At 36.1% G+C, this 20,947-nt stretch overlaps 1 protein-coding gene across 1 annotated transcript in view; it reads left to right on the top strand.

The window, feature by feature from the left end:
• ADAM10 (ADAM metallopeptidase domain 10) overlaps positions 1–20,947 on the top strand; it is a 111,480-nt gene that overhangs the window by 75,481 nt on the left and 15,052 nt on the right. The window contains exons 9-12 of the mRNA XM_082855327.1: positions 7,332–7,495; positions 11,280–11,463; positions 19,157–19,307; positions 20,112–20,295. Coding sequence (XP_082711453.1) covers positions 7,332–7,495; positions 11,280–11,463; positions 19,157–19,307; positions 20,112–20,295 — 683 coding nt within the window. The remainder of the gene's footprint in view (positions 1–7,331; positions 7,496–11,279; positions 11,464–19,156; positions 19,308–20,111; positions 20,296–20,947) is intronic.

The raw sequence follows: 20,947 nt of genomic DNA, 5'->3' as shown, positions 1-20,947 counted from the left end.
GTATATAGGTACCACATCTTCTTTATCCATTCGTCTGTTGATGGGCATTTAGGTTGCTTCCATGACCTGGCTATTGTAAATAGTGCTGCAGTGAACATTGGGGTGCATGTGTCTTTTTGAATTATGGTTTTCTCTGGATATATGTCCAATAGTGGGATTGCTGGGTCGTATGGTAATTCTATTTTTAGTTTTTTAAGGAGCCCCCATACTGTTCTCCCTAGTGGCTGTATCAATTTACATTCCCACCAACACTGCAAGAGGGTTCCCTTTTCTCCACACTCTCTCCAGCATTTGTTGTTTGTAGATTTTCTGATGATGCCCATTCTAACTGGTGTGAGGTGATACCTCATTGTAGTTTTGATTTTCATTTCTGTAATAATTAGCGATGTTGAGAAGCTTTTCATGTGCTTCTTGGCCATCTGTATGTCGTCTTTGGAAAAATGTCTGTTTAGGTCTTCTGCCCATTTTTTGATTGGGTTGCTTTTTTTTAAATATTGAGCTGCATGAGCTGTTTATATTTGGAGATTAATCCTCTGTCCATTGATTCGTTTGCAAATATTTTCTCCCATTCTGAGGGTTGTCTTTTCATCTTATTTGTAGTTTCCTTTGCTTTGCAAAAGCTTTAAAGTCTCATTAGGTCCCATTTGTTTATTTTTATTTCTATTACTCTAGGAGGTGGATCAAAAAAGATCTTGCTGTGATTTCTGTCAAGGAGTGTTCTTCCTGTGTTTTCCTCTAAGAGTTTTAGAGTATCCAGTCTTACATTTAGTTCACTAATCCATTTTGAGTTTATTTTTGTGTATGGTGTTAAGGAGTGTTCTAATTTCATTGTTTTACATGTAGCTGTCCAGTTTTCCCAGCACCACTTATTGAAGAGGCTGTCTCTTCTCCATTGTATGTCCTTGCCTCCTTTGTCATAGATTAGTTGACCATAGGTGCATGGGTTTATCTCTGGGCTTTCTATCCTGTTCCATTGATTTATATTTCTGTTTTTGGGCCAGTACCATATTGTCTTGATTACTGTAGCTTTGTAGCATAGTCTGAAGTCAGGGAGTCTGATTCCTCCAGCTCCCTTTTTTCCCTTGAGACTGCTTTGGCTTTTCCGGGTCTTTTGTGTCTCCATACAAATTTTAAGATATTTTATCCTAGTTCTGTAAAAAATGGTAATTTGATAAGGATTGCATTGAATCTGTAGATTGCTTTGGATAGTATAGTCATTTTCACAATATTGATTCTTCAAATCCAAGAACATGGTATATCTCTCCATCTGTTTGTATCATCTTTAATTTCTTTCATCAGTGTCTTATAGTTTTCTGCATACAGGTCTTTCGTCTCCCTAGGTAGGTTTATTCCTAGGTATTTTATTCTTTTTGTTGCAGTGGTAAATGGGAGTGTTTCCTTAATTTCTTTCAGATTTTTCATCATCAGTGTATAGGAATGCAAGAGATTTCTGTGCATTAATTTTGTATCCTGCTACTTTACCAAATTCATTGATTAGCTCTAGTAGTTTTCTGGTGGTAACTTTAGGATTCTCTATGTACAGTGTCATGTCATCTGCAAACAGTGACAGCTTTACTTCTTCTTTTCCAATTTGTATTCCTTTTATTTCTTTTTCTTCTCTGATTGCCGTGGCTAGGACTTCCAAAACTATGTTGAATAATAGTGGTGAGAGTGGACTTCCTTGTCTCGTTCCTGATCTTAGAGGAAATACTTACAGTTTTTCACCATTGAGAATGATTTTTGCTGTGGGTTTGTCGAATATGGCCTTTATTATGTTGAGGTAGGTTCCCTCTCTGCCCACTTTCTGGAGAGTTTTTATCATAAACGGGTGTTGAATTTTGTCAAAAGCTTTTTCTGCATCTATTGAGATGATTATATGCTTTTTATTCTTCAGTTTGTTAATATGGTGTATCACATTGATTGATTTGCATATATTGAAGAATCCTTGCATTCCTGGGGAAATCCTACTTGATCATGGTGTATGATCCTTTTAATGTGTTTTGGATTCTGTTTGCTAGTATTTTGTTGAGGATTTTTGCATCTATATTCCTCAGTGATACTGGTCTGTAATTTTCTTTTTTTGTAGTATCTTTGTCTGGTTTTGGTATCAGGGTGATGGCGGCCTCAGAAGGAGTTTGGGAGTGTTTCTTCCTCTGGAAGTGTTTGGAAGAGTTTGATAATGATGGGTGTTCACTCTTCTCTAAACGTTTGATAGAACTCACCTGTGAAGCCATCTGGTCCTGGACTTTTGTTTGTTGGAAGATTTTTAATCACAGTTTCAATTTCATTACTTGTGATTGGTCTGTTCATATTTTCCTGGTTCAGTCTTGGAAGGTTACACCTTTCTAAGAATTTGTCCATTTCTTCCAAGTTGTCCGTTTTATTGGCATAGAGTTGCTTGTGGTAGTCTCTTAGGATGCTTTGTATTTCCGCAGCGTCTGTTGTAACTTCTCCTTTTTCATTTCTAATTTTATTGATTTGAGTCCTCTCCCTCTTTTTCTTGATGAGTCTGGCTAAAGGTTTATCAGTTTTGTTTTTCTTCTCGAAAAACCAGCTTTTAGTTTTATTGATCTTTGCTATTGTTTTCTTTGTTTCTATTTCATTTATTTCTGCTCTGATCTTTATGATTTCTTTCCTTCTACTAACTTTGGGCTTTGTTTGTTCTTTCTCTAGTTCCTTTAGGTTTAAGTTTAGATTGTTTATTTGAGGTTTCTCTTGTTTCTTGTGGTAGGCTTGTATTGCTGTAAACTTCCCTCTTAGAACTGTTTTTGTTGCATCCCATAGGTTTTAGATTGTTGTGTTTTCATTGTAATTTGTCTCTAGGTATTTTTTGATTTCCTCTTCGATTTCTTCAGTGATCTCTTGGTTATTTAGTAATGTATTGTTTAGCCTCCATGTGTTTGTGTTTCTTAGGTTTTTTTTCACTGTAATTGATTTCTAATCTCATAGCGTTGTGGTTAAAGATGCTTGATATGATTTCAATTTTCTTAAATTTACTGAGGCTTGATTTGTGACCCACAATGTGATGTATCCTGGAGAATGTTCCATGTGCACTTGAGAAGAAAGTGTAATCTGCTGTTTTTGGATGGAATGTCCTATTAATATCAGTTAAATCTATCTGGTCTATTGTGTCATTGAAAGCTTGTGTTTCCTTATTAATTTTCTGTTTGGATGATCCGTCCATTGGTGTAAGTGAGGTGTTAAAGTCCCCCACTATTATTGTGTTACTGTCTATTTCCTCTTTTATAGCTGTTAGCAGTTGCCTTATGTATTGAGGTGCTTCTGTGTTGGGTGCATATATATTTATCGTTGTTATATCTTCTTCTTGGATTGATCCCTTGATCATTATGTAGTGTCCTTCCTTGTCTCTTGTAACATTCTTTATTTTAAAGTGTATTTTATCTGATATGAGTATTGCTACTCCAGCTTTCTTTTGATTTTCATTTGCATGGAATATCTTTTTCCATCCCCTTACTTTGAGTCTGTATGTGTCCCTAGGTCTGAAGTGGGTCTCTTGTAGACAGCATATATATATGGGTCTTGTTTTTGTAACCATTCAGCGAGCCTATGTCTTTTGGTTGGAGCATTTAATCCATTTATGTTTAAGGTAATTATCAATATGTATGTTCCTGTTACCATTTTCTTAATTGTTATGGGTTTGTTTTTGTAGGTCCTTTTCTTCTCTTGTGTTTCCCACTTAGAGAAATTCCTTTAGCATTTGTTCTAGAGCTGGTTTGGTGGTGCTGAATTCTCTTAGCTTTTGCTTGTCTGTAAAGCTTTTGATTTCTCCATCAAACCTGGATAAGATCCGTGCCGGGTAGAGTAATCTTGGTTGTAGGTCCTTCCCTTTCATCACTTAAAATATATTGTGCCACTCCCTTCTGCACTGCCAGGTTGGTCAGACCCCCAGGTTGGGAAGCCTCACGTGGGGCTCAGAACGTTCACTGCAGTGGGTGGACTTCTGTGGTATAAGTGTTCTCCAGATTGTGAGTCACCCACCCAGCAGTTATGGGATTTGATTTTACTGTGATTGTGCCCCTCCTACCATCTCATTGTGGCTTATCCTTTGTCTTTGGATGTGGGGTGTCTTTTTTGGTGAGTTCCAGTGTCTTCCTGTCCATGATTGTTCAGCAGTTAGTTGTGATTCTGGTGCTCTCGCCAGAGAGAGTGAGCACACGTCCTCTACTCTGCCATCTTGAGCCAATCTCCTTGATATTCCTCGCATTCTTAACCTGTTTGAAAGTGTAATTAAAAGGCTAGGAGAATTATGTCATTAAAATATTATATCATTAGAATAGAGGACACTTAATATTGACATTTTGTACAGGTCTGGATTGTCCCTTGCAGGATGTTTAACATCTTTGGTCCCTACCCATTACATGTGAGTACTGCTCCCCAGACTTGACAGATAAAGAAATACCTCAGACATTTCCTAATAACCTATCTGGGAGTGGTACTAATGTCTGCTTCAAAATTACTGCTCAGATTAATATTGTATGGTCAGCATGATACTATTGTTTTAGATATTTAGGCCTGCTCACATCAAAACTTTATTTATGGATTCTGTCAAGGTATTATACTACCCTGTATTTTTTATAATTTTTTTCTTTTGGGGGAGTCTTTTTTAAAGTTTAAGACTGATATTCTGTGACTAGCTTTCAGACTATCCTGTAGATAGAAAAATGTCATACTTCTTTGTTGGTCACTGCGTCATCCATCCATCAATAATTGCTTTTGACTCAAATTAAAAACATTTTATTCTTCTCATTACATAATTTCTGTTTTTCAGTAATGACTATATGTAGTAAAATCTTAAATTTACAATGTAAAGCAATTACTGAACTTGAGTTATGGCTTAGCTATAGGTATTTATGATATCATTAATTGAATTTCTGGCATATCAAAAGTGGTTGCAGTATTTAAAAAGTTAAGCCATGACTTATAATATTAGACATAGTATTTTATTTCTTCCTGTATAACTGAATTATTCCAACATAGGCTATTAGTCTGTGTAGCAAGTAATAAACTTTCCAAATAAACAACAGTTATTAAAACCAAAAGCAGTTAAGATGTTGAACAAGATATGAATTATAAAGACTATATTTCAGAAGAGTACACTCAAGTTTATGTATGATCTTCCTTTAAATTAGATAGACCTTAAAAATACGGAAGGTATATTATCAGAGTTTTTAATATATGCTATTTACATTTTTTTTTAAACTGACAAAGATTTGCAGCGTGGAGTCTTATATGCTTAATTCAAGTTTGCCAGTACTGCATTGGACCAATTTGCATATGACAGATCTTCGATGAGGCAGGATATTAATTTACTATTTGTTTAAAACTGTAATATATAGACTAATTATTACATACAGAGTGCTTATTTCTATCTTTTCTGGTTTTTAGAAATAATGATAACAGTCCTTAGGACTCAAGGTTGAGGACTCAAAAGTAGAGGTAGCTTAAGAGAATATATTAAATATTCATAAATCATTTGCTGTTTTCTTTCTATCCAGTTTTTGGTATAGAAGATGTAGTAAGTTTTAAATGTAGAGGTTCTCAGTCCTTTGCTGGTTAAAATCTGCATATGACTTAGCCTTTCAGCTTAGTTTTCTGTGAAAGCACATTATCATTTCAGCTTCTTAAATTGTATCCTAATAGTCATTAAATTTATGATTTGTTGCTATGTACTTTCTAATATTAAAAGGAACAAGGCAGCAATTGTAGTGTCATGCCATTTGTGTACATCTTTTTTGAATTGCTTTCTATTGTATGCTTTATCAGAGATTATAAATGTTAGACTTTTAAAAATGGTTTAATAACTTTGTTGTAACTTTGTATGTAGTAGAAAGCTAATTTGAAATAATTTGATCAGTTATCAGAATATCCTAATCCATGTGATATTTTAATTAAAATAATTAAATAGAGTAACCTCTTAAATCTGAATGTAAACCAAAGAACTTCTCACTGAAAGTCTTTAATAGTTATTTAAAGTACTGTGGTCTTCTCAGTTTAGTGTACATAAAGACGATGATTGGCCAGCCAGTTTCTGATTTGCTGTTGTTCTTTTTCTAATTTCTTAAATTAACTGCCTTTAGATGTGAAAGCACTTTCATTTCGGTATTAAGCTCTGACGTTCAGGAACTATAAACGAACAGGTGAACTACAAAATGATTTAATATGTATCATATAAGTAAAAATGAAGATTTTTCTTTTAAAATTTGCAAGTATCCTCAAGACATGTTGGAAAATCATAATTCAGTTTTTTGAACCTATTTTGAAAAACAATTCAAACTTGCCAAAAGGTTGCAAGAGTAGTATACAGTGAACTCCTGATAGATTAATCAGTTAACATTCTGCCACATTTGCTTTCTCTCCCTTCCCACTTTCTCTCCTTCATTCCCTCCTCCCTTTTTTTTTACCCACTTGACATATTTTTTCCTTTTTTTTAAGCTTTATCGAGAGATATATAATTGACAAATAAAATTGTAAGATATTTAAAGTGCACAGTGTGATGATTTCATATTTGTATATTGTGAAAGGATTCCCCCTACCAAGTTAATTAATACAACCATCACCTCACATATTTACCTTTTTCCTTTTTGTGTATGTGTGAGAATGTTTAAATTCTATTCTCTTGGCAAATTTCATTTATACAATACTGTGTTATCAACTGTAGCCATCATGTGTTACACATTAGATCTCAGACCTTATTCTTCTTATAACTGGAAGTTTGTACCTCTATCAGTCTCTCTCTGTTTCCCCTACCCCCAGCCTGTGCGACCACTAATTCTTTTCTTTTTTTAAGAATACATTGTATGTTGCCTCTCAGGATAGTGAATCACATACTCTTGTGCATCACTGCTATTATTGGTAGCAGTGACTTTCTCAGAATCTCTTTGCGAATATTTTGTTCAACTTTCATTTAACTTAAATATAAGTTGTTATTTTGTTTGTTTGTTTTTTTTACAAGATGAAGAGGTGTAGGATTTGACCCAGTGTAAATGCTGAAATATTTAAATTGAACAGACTCTTAAATATTTGTTTTGCTAAATTAATGGGAGAAAAATTGGAGGACATTTTGATTATGAAGAGGAACATTTTATAAAGACTTTGTATTCAACCCTGGGAATATATGTGTGCCATTAAAACTTTTATTTGAAATGACTTCCTAACCTTGGACGAAAGAAACTTTTGAGTATTTGATATACATGTGTACCAATTTTGGACTCAAAATACATATAAAATGTTTCAAGTTAATACAGCGTATATTAGAAAATTATTTGGGGGGAAATAGATGCTAATTTTAGCCATATTTTGTTTTGAATTAGGAAGCTCTGGAGGAATATGTGAAAAAAGTAAGCTTTATTCAGATGGTAAGAAGAAGTCTTTAAACACTGGAATTATTACTGTTCAGAACTATGGGTCTCATGTACCCCCCAAAGTCTCTCACATTACATTTGCTCATGAAGTTGGACATAACTTTGGATCTCCAGTAAGTATTGCTTAATTATTACATTTTTTAAAAGTTACTAATCTTTCATGTTGTTTAATTTTTGTTGTTGTTGTTTACAGTGAAAACAAGTACACATGAATGTCTAGTTTTTATATGTCAGAACACAGTAATGTACTTGACCATAATACTGAAAAGGAGGAAGAGAGAATATTTGTAATTAAAATAAGAAAATAAGCACAACAGTGCCAGAATTCTATGAAAGCAAGGAATTTTGTCTGTTTCATTCACTTCTGTGTCCCCTGACCTTAGAATAGTGCCTGGGAGACTTCCCTCCTGGCGCAGTTGTTAAGAATCTGGCTGCCAACGCAGGGGTCACGGGTTCGAGCTCTTGTCCAGGAAGATCCCACATGCCGCGGAGCAACTAAGCCCGTGAGCCACAATTACTGAAGCCCACGCACCTAGAGCCCGTGCTCCGCAACACGAGAAGCCACCGCAATGAGAAGCCCGCGCACCACAATGAAGAGTTGCCCCCGCTCGCTGCAACTAGAGAAAGCCCGCACGCAGCAACGAAGACCCAACACAGCCAAAAATAAATAAATAAATAATTTTTAAAAATTAAAAAAAAATAGTTCCTGGCACATGATTCATTCAAATATTTATTTAATGAGAATCACTTTTCATTGCTTAAAGTACATTTTGAATGTTAGCAAATTGTTGGGTTCTTGTCTGGTTTCTGTTAAAGCACTATTGGGGTTTACTAGATTTGTCTTTCTCTACTGTGGAATGAGACTGTTCTTTTAAAATCATTCGGTATGAAAACTTTGTAACATATATAAAAGTGGAGACAAATAGTACGGCAAAGTCTTCCGTTCATATCCAGGACAGGGGTCAGCAAACTTTTTCCATGGTCTACTAGTAAACATAATAGGTGTGGGGGACAATATTTAGTCTCTGTTGCATATTTTTCTTTGTTGTTGTTTTTCTTTTTACAATCTTTTATCTTATTTTATTTATTTATTTATTGGCGGTACGCGGGCCTCTCACTGTTGTGGCCTCTCCCGTTGTGGAGCACAGGCTCCGGACACGCAGGCTCAGCAGCCATGGCGCACGGGCCCAGCCGCTCTGCGGCATGTGGGATCTTCCTGGACCGGGGCACGAAGCCGCATCCCCTGCATCGGCAGGTGGACTCTCAACCACTGTGCCACCAGGGAAGCCCTACAATCTTTTAAACATGGAAAAACCATTCTTAGCTTAGGCCATATAAAAACAGGCTGTGGGCTGCAATTTGCCAACCTCTGATTCAGATTGAACGATCATCAGGATTTTGCCACATCTCCTTTCTGTGTTTCTTTCTTTTTCTTCGTAAGGTGTTAGAATCAAATTCATTCCCCCTTCCACATTTCAGTATGCATCTCTTAAAAAATTAGACATTTTCTTCCATAACCACCATGTGGTTATGATACCTGACAAAACGAGCAGTTCTTTGGTATCATTTAATACCCAGTTCATTGAATTGATTTTCAAGTGAACTGAAGATTAATACACATGGAAATACAAAATACTGAAAGATATTCTGTCTTTGTGATTTTGGTGGGGCTTATTAAAATAACAAGTTTGGGAAAATTTCATTTGAAAACTGCATATAAATTCATTTACTTGTACCTTATCACTTGTAAAAATGGAAATTTTTATGAGTTTAGAAAAAAACTGTAATATCATAGCTTAAAATTCTCAAATGCTCTTATCTAATGTTCCCCCAGTTTGTAAAATATAAGTACCCTCTCACTAAGTTGCAAGTCTTTCTTCTTCTAATTCCGATCAGAAATCGATAGATTATTATCAGTACTCTTGGATAAAGTACTTAAAATGCGTTGAATCGCTCTACCTCTTGTCTGCTTTTGTGATATTTTCTAAAAAGAGTAATTGAAATTTTAGAGATGAGCAGAGAACTCTTGTTAATTGCATTTTCAAGGGCAGTTAAATGTCCTCGACTCTCCCAGTCACCTTCATCCAACCCTTACCAGGGGATTTTCGTACCCTTCCAACTACTCTTCTGTTCGTTAGTCTAGGGTCTCTCAAAGTTTAATGTGCATACAAATTACTGAGGATCTTACAGTATAGATTCCATTTCAGTGGGCCTTTGGTCGGGCCTGAGTGTCTGCCTTTCTAAGACACTCCCATGGGATGCTGCTGCTGCTGGTCTGTGGGCCATACTTGGAGTAGGATATCTAGTTTGTTCTCTTTTCACTTCCCTTCTAATCTGTCTTCTGCCTGGTTGCCAGAGAGGTGTTTTTAAGACATTAATGTAATATTACTTTTTGCTTATTGTTGAATGGATAAATTGGTTCACATTTTTTTGCCTACCTTGCTATCTTTTCCTATCATACCAGACTACTTATAATGATTCTGTCATGCTCAAATACACCTCATCCCTTTGTGTATGTTGTTCATGATAGCATACATATAGATAGTCGGTACTTAGTAAATATGTATTAAGTAATTTAATAGTGAGATCAGCCAGACCATGAACTCCTGAGCCTGTCTCCCTTGACATCTTTATCTAAAATCTGTCTTTATCTCTCCTGTCATGTATCTGTATTATGACAATGTTACTTTCTCTTTGAGTGGTTCATTCTATCCCTTATATTTATTTATCCTATCCTAAATGTTTATTGCACACCTGCTGTTAACCACTTTATAAACTTTGTTGTGGGGAGTTGTAATCATAAATGAGACAAGTTCCTGTTTCTTGGTATGAAAGTCTTAATGTATTGACTCTGAGCAGATGAATCTTTGTCTAGGTATAGTTCTTTCTTTTTTTTTTTAATTAATTTATTTGGTTTTAGTTTTGGCTGTGTTGGGTCTTCGTTGCTGCGCTCGGGCTTTCTCTAGTTGTGGTAAGCGGAGGCTACTCTTCGTTGCGGTGCATGGGCTTCTCATTGCAGTGGCTCCTCTTGTTGAGGAGCACGGGCTCTAGGCACACTGTCTTCAGTAGTTGTGGCACGTGGGCTCAGTAGGTGTGGCCTGTGGGCTCTTGAGCACAGGCTCAGTAGTTGTGGCGCACAGGCTTAGTTCCTCCGCGGCATGTGGGATCTTCCTGGGCCAGGGCTTGAACCCGTGTCCCTTGCATTGGCAGGTGGATTCTTAACCACTGTGCCACCAGGGAAGCCCTAGGTATAGTTCTAATCGGTCTGATCATGTCACTTCTGTTCACAACCTTACTTCTAATACCTGATGATATTGCTAATACAATTTCCTTATCTTAGCATTTAGGGTTTTCCATAATTTGGGTCTAAGTGTAATTCCAGTGTTATTTCTTCTTCCCTGTCAAATTAAGTCATTTTAAAAAACTTTACTTCTGCCTGGAAGCCAATTCCTTCCCATTTCTGCTATTGAAATCTTGATCCATGTGGTTATATAATGTAAATTAATATGGCCCTTTTGTCAGGCAGTTTGGCAGTATGTATCAAGACCTTTAAAATATTTGACCTTTTAACTCAGTAACTCGACCACTGGGAATCCAACTAAAAGAAATAATTGCAGAATGTGTCAAAGATTTATGTAAATTTCAAAAAAGAAATAAAAATAAAAAAGGTATCCATTGCAGTTATACCTTCACTGATTTTTTCTTCCCTTCTGAGACAGTGACCCCTAAAAGAGCAAATTATCTTCCTTTTCACAGTCTAAAATAATTGTAAGATCTACTCTAAAGGAGAGTCCATAAGCTTCCATTTTTCTTCTGATGAGAAAATTACATTTAATCAGATGACCTGAAAACCTTATTTTACTTCCTGTTTATGTAACTCTATATTCTTTTTGACAGCATGATTCTGGAACAGAGTGCACTCCAGGAGAATCTAAGAATTTAGGACAAAAAGAAAACGGCAATTACATCATGTATGCAAGAGCAACATCTGGGGACAAACTTAACAACAATAAATTCTCACTATGTAGTATTAGAAATATAAGTCAAGTTCTTGAGAAGAAGAGAAACAACTGTTTTGTTGGTATGTATATTTTCCCAGCATTTTATTATGAATATTTTGAAACATTCAGAAAACTTGAAAGAACTATATAGTAAACACCTAGTATGTGCCCACCACCTATATTTTACAGTTGTTAGCACTTTAATACATTTGCTTTATCACACTTGTCAATCTCTTCATCTCTCAATCCATATTTTTTTGTTGAAATTTAAAGTGCATTGTGGATATCAGTATACTTCACTCCTAAACACTTTAGCCTACGTAAGTAGAGTTCAATTTAAGTAAAGTTCAATATTGTTTGTGGTGTTTTTGTTTTTCACATAAGTGCAATATACAAATCTTTTTTTTTTTTTTTTTTTGCGATACGTGGGCCTCTCAGTGCCGTGGCCTCTCCCGTTGCGGAGCACAGGCCCCGGACGCGCAGGCTCAATGGCCATGGCCCACGGGCCCAGCCGCTCCGCGGCATGCGGGATCCTCCCAGACCGGGGCACGAACCCGCGTCCCCTGCATCGGTAGGCGGACTCTCAACCACTGCGCCACCAGGGAAGCCTGCCATATACAAATCTTAAGTCCACCATTTGATGAGCTTTGACAAATACATTTACCTGTGTAATCTAAGCACCTGTGAAAATGTACAACATTTCTTTCACCCCACAAAGTTCTTTCATTTCCTTTCCCCATCAATCTTTGCACTCCTCCTGCAACCATTATTCTGATTTATTTCTCCGTAGATAAATTTTGCTTATTTTATTTCATATAATTGGAATCATACAGTTTGCACCCATTTGTGGAAGGCTGCTTTCACTCAGCATACTATTTTGAGATTCATTATTAGTATTTTGTACCATTTTTTTTCCCCACTGAATAGAAGTGCATTATATGAATATATCACTGTTTGCTTATCCACCCTTCTATTGAATGGAACACTTGGGCTTTTTAGGTTTGGGTTAATATGAATAAAGTTGCTATGAATTTTTTTCTTACTGTGGTAAAATATATATAACATAAAATTTATATTTAAACTAATTTTAAGTGTACAATTCAGTAGCATTAAGTACATTTACAGTGTTATGCAACCATCACTGCTTTTCCATTTTCAAACTTTTAAAATCACTCCAAATAGAAATTCAGTAACCATTAAGCAATAACTCCTATTTCTTTCTCTCCCCAGCCCCTAGTAACCTCTAATCTATTTTGTGTTTCTGTGACTTTGCCTATTCTAGGTACCTCATATAAATGGGATAATGCTTTTGTATCTGGTTTATTTCACTTAGCATAAAATTTCCAAGATTCATACAAGTTGCAGCTTGTATCAGAATGCCATTCATTTTTATGGCCGAATAATATTCCATTATATGGATATACCACATTTTGTTTATCCATTCATCTGTTATGCCTCTCGTAGGGCATTTAATATGTTCTAAATATTCTACCTTGTATTATGTTTTTGGGGGTCCTTGTCCTACTTTACAAGATTTTAAGTTACTTGAAGGCAAACACTGAGGCCTGCTCATATTGCACATAAACAACGCTCTTATAGATGAGTTAAACATATGGCAGCAAAGGAGAAAGAATTGAGGAAGGTTTCCAGATAAGCACGGCCTTTCATTTTTTTAGCTGCATTTTTTAAAATAAATTTATTTATTTTATTTATTTATTTTTGGCTGCATTGGGTCTTTGTTGCTGCACGTAGGCTTTTCTAGTTGCGATGAGCAGGGGACTACTCTTTGTTGTGGTGTGTGGGCTTCTCACTGCGGTGGCTTCTCTTGTTGCGGAGCATGGGCTCTAGGCATGCAGGCTTCAGTAGTTGTGGCACGTGGGCTCAGTAGTTGCGGCTCGCGGGCTGTAGAGCGCAGGCTCAGTAGCTTTGGCTCACGGGCTTAGTTGCTCCGTGACATGTGGAATCTTCCTGGATCAGCGCTCAAACCCATGTCCCCTGCATTGGCAGGCAGATTCTGAACCACTGCGCCACCAGGGAAGCCCTGCATTTTTTTTTTTTTTTTAGGTATAATTGACATAACACTATGGCCTTTTGTTTTTAATTGAAATTTATACAGAGATAATTTAGATTCACATGCAGTTGTAAGAAATAATGGAGATTCCATATACCCTTCATCCAGTTCCCCCCAGTGGTAACATCTTGCAAAACTGTATAGTATCAATACACTATTACATATAGCAAGGATATTGACATTGATACAGCCCACAGATCTTATTCAGATTTCCCCAGTTTTTCCTGTCGTCATTTCTCTGTGTGTGTGTTTAGTTCTATACAGTTTTATCATGTGTAGGTTTATGTGCCCATCACCACAGCCATGATAAAGAATAGTTCCATCACCACAAGTAATTCTTTTTTTTTTTTTTTAATTCTTTTTTTGGCTGTGTGGGGTCTTTGTTGCTGTGCGCGGGCTTTTCTCTAGTTGTGGTGAGTGGGAGCTACTTTTTGTTGCAATGCGTGGGCTTCTCATTTCAGTGGCTTCTCTTGTTGTGGAACATGAGCTCTAGGCGCCTGGGCTCAGTAGTTGTGGCATGCAGGTTCTAGGATGCACGGGCTTCAGTAGTTGTGGTGCACAGGCTCAGTAGTTGTGGTTTGTGGGCTCTAGAGCACAGGCTCAGTAGTTGTGACGCACGGGCTTAGTTGCTCTATGGCATGTGGGATCTTCCCAGACCAGGGATCGAACCTGTGTCTCCTGCATTGACAGGCGGATTCTTAACCATTGCGCCACCAGGGAAGTCCCACCACAAGTAACTCTTGGCGTTGTCCTTTTATAACCACACTCACCTTCCTCCTGGTGTCCCTTCACCTGCCCCACTATTCTCCATTTCTAAAATTTTGTCACTTCAAAAATGTTATATAAATGGAATCATACAGTATGTAACCTTTGGGATTTTTCACTCAGCATGATTCCTTGGAAATTAATCCAAATTGTTTGCCTGCATCACTAGTTTGTTCCTTTTTATTGCAGGTGGTATGTGTGTACTACAGTTTAACAATTTTTCTATTAAAGGATATTTGGGTTATCTTCAGTTTTTGGCAGTTATGAATAAAGCAGCTATAAACAGGCTTTTCATGTGAATATAAGTTTTCATTTCTATGTGATAAATGCCTCCAAATCCAACTGATGGATTAGTGTAGCCGTTGTTTGTTTTTATTTATATGAAACTGCCAAACTGTTCTCTAGAAGGCTGTACTATTTTATATTCCCACCAGCAGTGTATGAGTGATCTAATTTCTCTCTATCCTTGTCAGCTTTTGGTATTTTTATTTTATCCATTGTGATAGGTATATAGTGGTATTTCATTGTACCTTACTTTGTATTTTTCTGATGACTAATGACATTGAATATCTTTTCATGTGCTTTTTTGCCATATGTATATCTTCTTTGGTGAAATGTCCATGTTTCTTGGCCATTGAGTTTTTTTGTTTTTGTTTTTTCTGTTGAGTTTTGAGGGTTCTTTATATAGTCTAGATGCTAGTCACTTGTCAGATATTGGTCTGCATATATTTTCTTCCTGTCTGTAGCTTGTCTTTTCACCCTCTTCACAGTCTTTCCCAGAGCAAAAGTTAAATTTTGATGATGTTCAAATGATCAATTTTTACTTTTATTGATTGACTTTTTCTTATAAAGCCTTCTTTTTCTTTTAAAAGGGCAGATTAAAATTACATTGATGTTATCATTTTTGTTATTGTTGTTATCAGTGGTAGTTTTTCTAAATCTTCTTAGTGTAGAAGTGACACATAGATTCTTCATCTGTAAACTGGGTTTTCACAATAAACTTCCTGATTGAAAATGACTTTTAAAATGAGCATATTTAGGGCTTCCCTGGTGGCGCAGTGGTTGAGAGTCCGCCTGCCGATGCAGGGGACACGGGTTCGTGCCCCGGTCCGGGAAGATCCCACATGCCGCAGAGCGGCTGGGCCCATGAGCCATGGCTGCTGAGCCTGCGCATCTGGAGCCTGTGCTCTGCAACAGGAGAGGCCACAACAGTGAGAGACCCGCGTACTGCAAAAAAAAAAAAAAAAGAGCATATTTGTCTTTCTCTGTCTGACGTCACTTAATATGATAATCTCTAGGTCTATCCATGTTGTGCAAATGGCATTATTTCATTCTTTTTCATGGCTGAGTAATATTCCATTGTGTGTGTGTGTGTGTGTGTGTGTGTGTGTGTGTGTGTGTGTGTGTGTGTGTACACACCACATCTTCTTTATCCATTCATCTGCTAATGGACATTTAGGTTGTTTATATATCTTGGCTCTTGTAAATAGTGCTGCAGTGAACATTGGGGTTGCATGTATCGTTTTGAATGAGAGTTTTCTCCAGATATATGCCCAGGAATGGGATTGCAGGATCATATGGTTTTAGTTTTTAAGGAATCTCCATAGTGTTCTCCATAGTGGCTGCACCACTTTACATTCCCACCAAGAGTGTAGGAGGATTCTTTTTTCTCTGTACCCTCTCCAGCACTTATTATTTGTAGACTTTTTAATGATGGCCATTCTGACTGCTGTGAGGTGATACCTCATTGTAGTTTTGATTTGTATTTCTCTAATAATTAGCAATATTAAGCATTTTTTCATGTGCCTGTTGGCTATCTGTATGTCTTCTTTGGAGAAATGTCTATTTAGGTCTTCTGCCTGTTTTTTGATTGGGTTGTTTGTGGGGTTTTTTGACATTAAGCTGTATGAGCTGTTTATATTTTGGAAATTAAACACCTTGTCAGTAGCATTGTTTGCAAATATTTTCTCCCAATCTGCAGGTTATCTTTTCGTTTTGTTTATGGTTTCCTTTGCTGTGCAAAAGCTATTAAGTTTAATTAGGTCCCATTGGTTTATTTTTGTTTTTATTTCCATTACTCTAGGAGACAGATCCAAAAAAGTACTGCTGCAATTTATGTCAAAGAGTGTTCTGCCTATGTTTTCCTCTAGGAGTTTTGTAGTATCTATTCTTATATTTACGTTTTAATCCATTTTGAGTTTATTTTTGTATGTGGAGTTAGAGAATGTTCTAATTTCATTCCTTTACATGTATCTGTCCAGTTTTCCCAGTACTACTTTTTGAAGAGACAGTCTTTTCTCCATTGTATATTCTTGTTTCCTTTGTCGTAGATTAACTGACCATAAGTGCATGGGTTTATTTCTGGGTTTTCTATCCTGTCCCATTGACCTATATGTCTATTTTTGTGCCAGTACCATACTGTTTTGATTACTGTAGCTTTGTAGTATAGACAAATACCAGAGAAAGACAAATATCATAGGATATCACTTGTATGTGGAATCTAAAAAAAGGATACAAATAAACTTATTTACAAAACAGAAATGGACTTACAAACACATAAAACAAACTTACGGTTACCAAAGGGGTTAGCAGGGACGAGGGCATGGAGGGTAGATAAATTAGGAGTTTGAGATTAACATATACACACTGCTATGTATAAAATAGGTAAACAAGGACCTACTGTATAGCACAGGGAACTATACTCAATATCTTGTAATAACCTATAATAGAAAAGATTCTGGAAAAGAAATATTTACATAGATGTATGTATGTATAACTGAATCACTTTGTTGTACACTTGAAACTGACACCACATTGTAAAATATCTATACTTCAATTTAAAAAAAATAAAGAAATAACATTTACATAAGATAGAAAAAAATGAGCATATTGCTTTTTAGTATTATGGGAAGGAAATTTGTTTCTTAAATTACCATGAAATATGTACGTATTATAATTTTGGTATTTAAACAGCCCCTTTTCCTTGTATTTAAGCTGTTAGCAAATAGCTGATTTGAAGTAATGTTTTTGTATGAGACGAAAACTAATGTGTAGTAAATATTGCATGAATGGTTTTCTGACTTCTATCGTTTTTCCTTTTCTCCTAAATTATGTCACATGAATTATAAAATGATTATTGCTAGACTAGAAAAATCATTATTATTTACTTAGTATATATTTGCATGTGCCTGCTTCTAGTTTTTGAGAACAAAAGAGATGCTATAAAATGAAAGAGAGAGGGAATTCCCTGTCAGTCCAGTGGTAAGGACTTGGCACTTTCATTGCCATGGTCCCGGGTTCAATCCCTGGTTGGGGAACTGAGATCCCACAAGCCTTGTGGCATGGCCAAGAAAAAGAAGAAGGAAAGAGTGAGATGGAGCTTCAGTTACCTCTAAAATTTCCTTTGATGTTTGATGTGGTCAAGGATAAGAATGAAGTTTCTGAGTATAAAGCTAGGCTTTCTAGAATATTTTTGATTCAGATGTGCATTGTTTTAGGTTCCTGTGCTTGAGATATGTTCCCTTCCACTCACTCAGTTCTCAGTTTGAAGGCTGTGCTACAACTGTTTTCCACATTGATTTGGTATAACAGAAAGAAAAGAGCACCAGATTTTAGATCTAGAAGACCTGGGTTTAGACTGTGTTTTGTCCATAGTGGGGCATATGGTTTCCAGCAAGTCACAAACTCTGTGAAAGTTAGTTTTCTTTTCTCTAAAATGAAGACATGTGATTCTTTTCATTTCCCTGCAAATACTGAAATTCAGTGATTTTATGTTCTTACTAAGAGTAGCATTCTTGTTCCAATTTTAAACTTCACTGGCAAAATCAAAGAATTTTTAAAAAGAGCCTAAAAATCTTTCTGAAATTATTCACTATGCTTAGACCAGACAGCCTAACCTTAATGAACTAAGATTTGACCCAATATTGTTAGACTCTGGAAATACAAAATGTGTAAATAATACATGGTTCTTCCCTTAAGGAGCTTGGTCTAGCTGACAAGCAAAACTAATGTACATTACAAAAAGAATTTACTAATTGACCAGGATACAGTCAGCCAAATAGAATGTGGGAAATTCCATAAAATAAAATGACCCAATTTCTTTAACAATAGTGTAAAAATAAAAAGAGGGGAGGGAATCTGTTACATATTAAAAGAACTTAAGATACATGTCAACCAAAAGCAACCATGGGGAGAGGGGTTGGGGGAAGCTTGTGTGAAACTTGGTTCAAATAAACTAATGTAAAGAGGTAATTGAAGAAAATTGAACATGGATTGGCTATTAGATGCTATTAAGCATACTGTTAAGTTTTTTAGATGTGTAATGGTATTATGGTTAGATTTTAAAAAGAAAGAACTCCTTATCTGTTAGATTCATCTTGGGATATTTGTTAAGAGCAGCTGAATATGTTAGATGGAGTTGTTTACAGCATATTGTTGAAGTTGCTAAAGCTAAGTGATTGGTGTTCACTATACTTATTCTTTTACTACTTCTGTGTATGTTTGAAATTTTCTAACAGAAAAGGTTTAATTTTTTTCTGCTTGATGAAACACTGACTTACTTTGTACTTATGTGCTAAAAATATAAATAGTACAGTCATTGTTCAGTAAAGCTCAGTGTGGCATGGCCTAAATAGAATGCTACCACTTCTGTGAGGGACCTTAGAACGGAGCATCAGGTCAAATTCCCTCACTGTACAGCTTAAGAAACTGAGGCCTCAAAAAAGGGAAGTGACTTGCCTAAGGCCACATTGCTAGTTAGTGACCAAGCCACTGTTATAGTTAGATCTCCTAATTTCCAGATTCCTAGTTTGTTCTACTTTTCTTATTCTTCGAAATTTTCCTTTCTCCTTTTGTTCTGCAGCTTTAAAGAGTTTGTAAATTTTAAATAAAATTAATGTTGCATATAGTGCTTACTTTGTCTAATTTATTTTCTTCAGAATCTGGCCAACCTATTTGTGGAAATGGAATGGTAGAGCAAGGTGAAGAATGTGATTGTGGCTATAGTGACCAGTGTAAAGACGAGTGCTGCTATGATGCAAACCAACCGGAAGGGAAAAAATGCAAGCTGAAACCTGGAAAGCAGTGCAGGTACCTTGCTAATTCCAGTAGTGTTAATGTTCCTGGGAAGTCACCTGAAGGCAGTTATGTCAGATTTCAAACTGAGATTAGGAGACGTATGTGGTTTTGGAACTTTGTTATTTGTTGTTGGTTTATTTTCTGGAGTAGTAGTATTTAGGGCACTGTTGTTGGCAGATTAAACTACTTGTAATTGCAGTTCGTGTGGTGGGTGTTAAAAAAGGACATGCAAAGGACACTCAATAAAATACATATTATTTAATGCCTAACTTTAAAAATGTGACTTTTGTCAGTAGTTTTAGAATCTTAACTTTAAATATTTAGATAGTATGGATTCCATACACTCCTGTAACTTAGTTGTCATATAATTTTATTTCACTTGCCAAATTATTTTGGTAGTGATAGATATAAGCAGTAGAATATTGTTTGTGCAGTACTTTTAAAATGGATGTTCTGTGTATCCTAGTTTGATTTTAGTGTATAAATGTGAGAAAAGTTGATAAATTGACTAATGTGTATCTATGAAAAACAATGATGACTTGCCTAATATTTAATCCATTTTCCATTATAACCTTTTACTATAGGCAAATAGAATAGAATAAGAAAGCTCAATATAGTATGCCTTCATTATAAAAACAAGATTCTTAATCACTTTTCTGCACTTAATAGAATGTTGAAATTTAATAGCCTCTTACTCCAATAAGACTTGTTTAACAGTAACATACTTAGCATTTATGATTTAAAAATTAGGACTGTATCTATATGTATAGGAAATATCCTAGTGATTTTCTTTACTCACCTCAATGTTTCTTCTAGTCCAAGTCAAGGTCCCTGTTGCACAGCACAGTGTGCATTCAAGTCAAAAACTGAGAAGTGTCGGGATGATTCAGACTGTGCAAAAGAAGGAATATGTAATGGCATCACAGCTCTCTGCCCAGCATCTGATCCTAAACCAAACTTTACAGACTGTAATAGGCATACACAAGTGTGCATTAATGGGGTAAGCATTTGATTTGTATGTTGTTTATTTAGTTTTATGAAACCTTTTTCAGGATAATTGTTTGTTGCCACTTAAAGCCGCGTAAAGTAATTAATCTCGGTCCCTATCTATTTCCTCACAAAGCTGTGAATGCATCATGTGGCATAAGTGCCTGGTGGCATTTGATTATTTATTGACTTGTCTTTCATCTTTCTACTGCATGCGTTTGATACTCTCTAGAGAAAAATAGTTATGTAACTAGGCATGTAACTTTGTATTTCTTTTAAGTTTTATAAATTAACATTTTAATACTCTAAATAAAAGAACTCTCAGTTATTTCCTCTGAATGTGAAGCCTTTAAAGCTTTCTTGGCTAAATAATCACTTTCCTCTACATGAGGAAAATTTCATTTTTCTTTTCTTATAAAGGAGCCATAATAACCAACATAAAGTCGATGCTCATCTAATCTCCTTCTCTGTTTTTGTTTGGTCTAGATTTTTAAGTTACCATTTCTTTAAAGATTTACTATCTTATTTGTACTTACTTTTTTTTTTTTTTTTGTGGTACACGGCCCTCTCACTGTTGTGGCTTCTCCCGTTGTGGAGCACAGGCTCCGGACGCGCAGGCTCAGCAGCCATGGCTCACGGGCCCAGCCACTCCGCAGCATGTGGGA

The sequence above is a fragment of the Leucopleurus acutus genome, assembly GCF_964270905.1.
Source record: "Leucopleurus acutus genome assembly, chromosome: 1".
NCBI classification, from domain to species: domain Eukaryota; kingdom Metazoa; phylum Chordata; class Mammalia; order Artiodactyla; family Delphinidae; genus Leucopleurus; species Leucopleurus acutus.
This window is presented reverse-complemented; position numbering and strand designations above follow the sequence as displayed.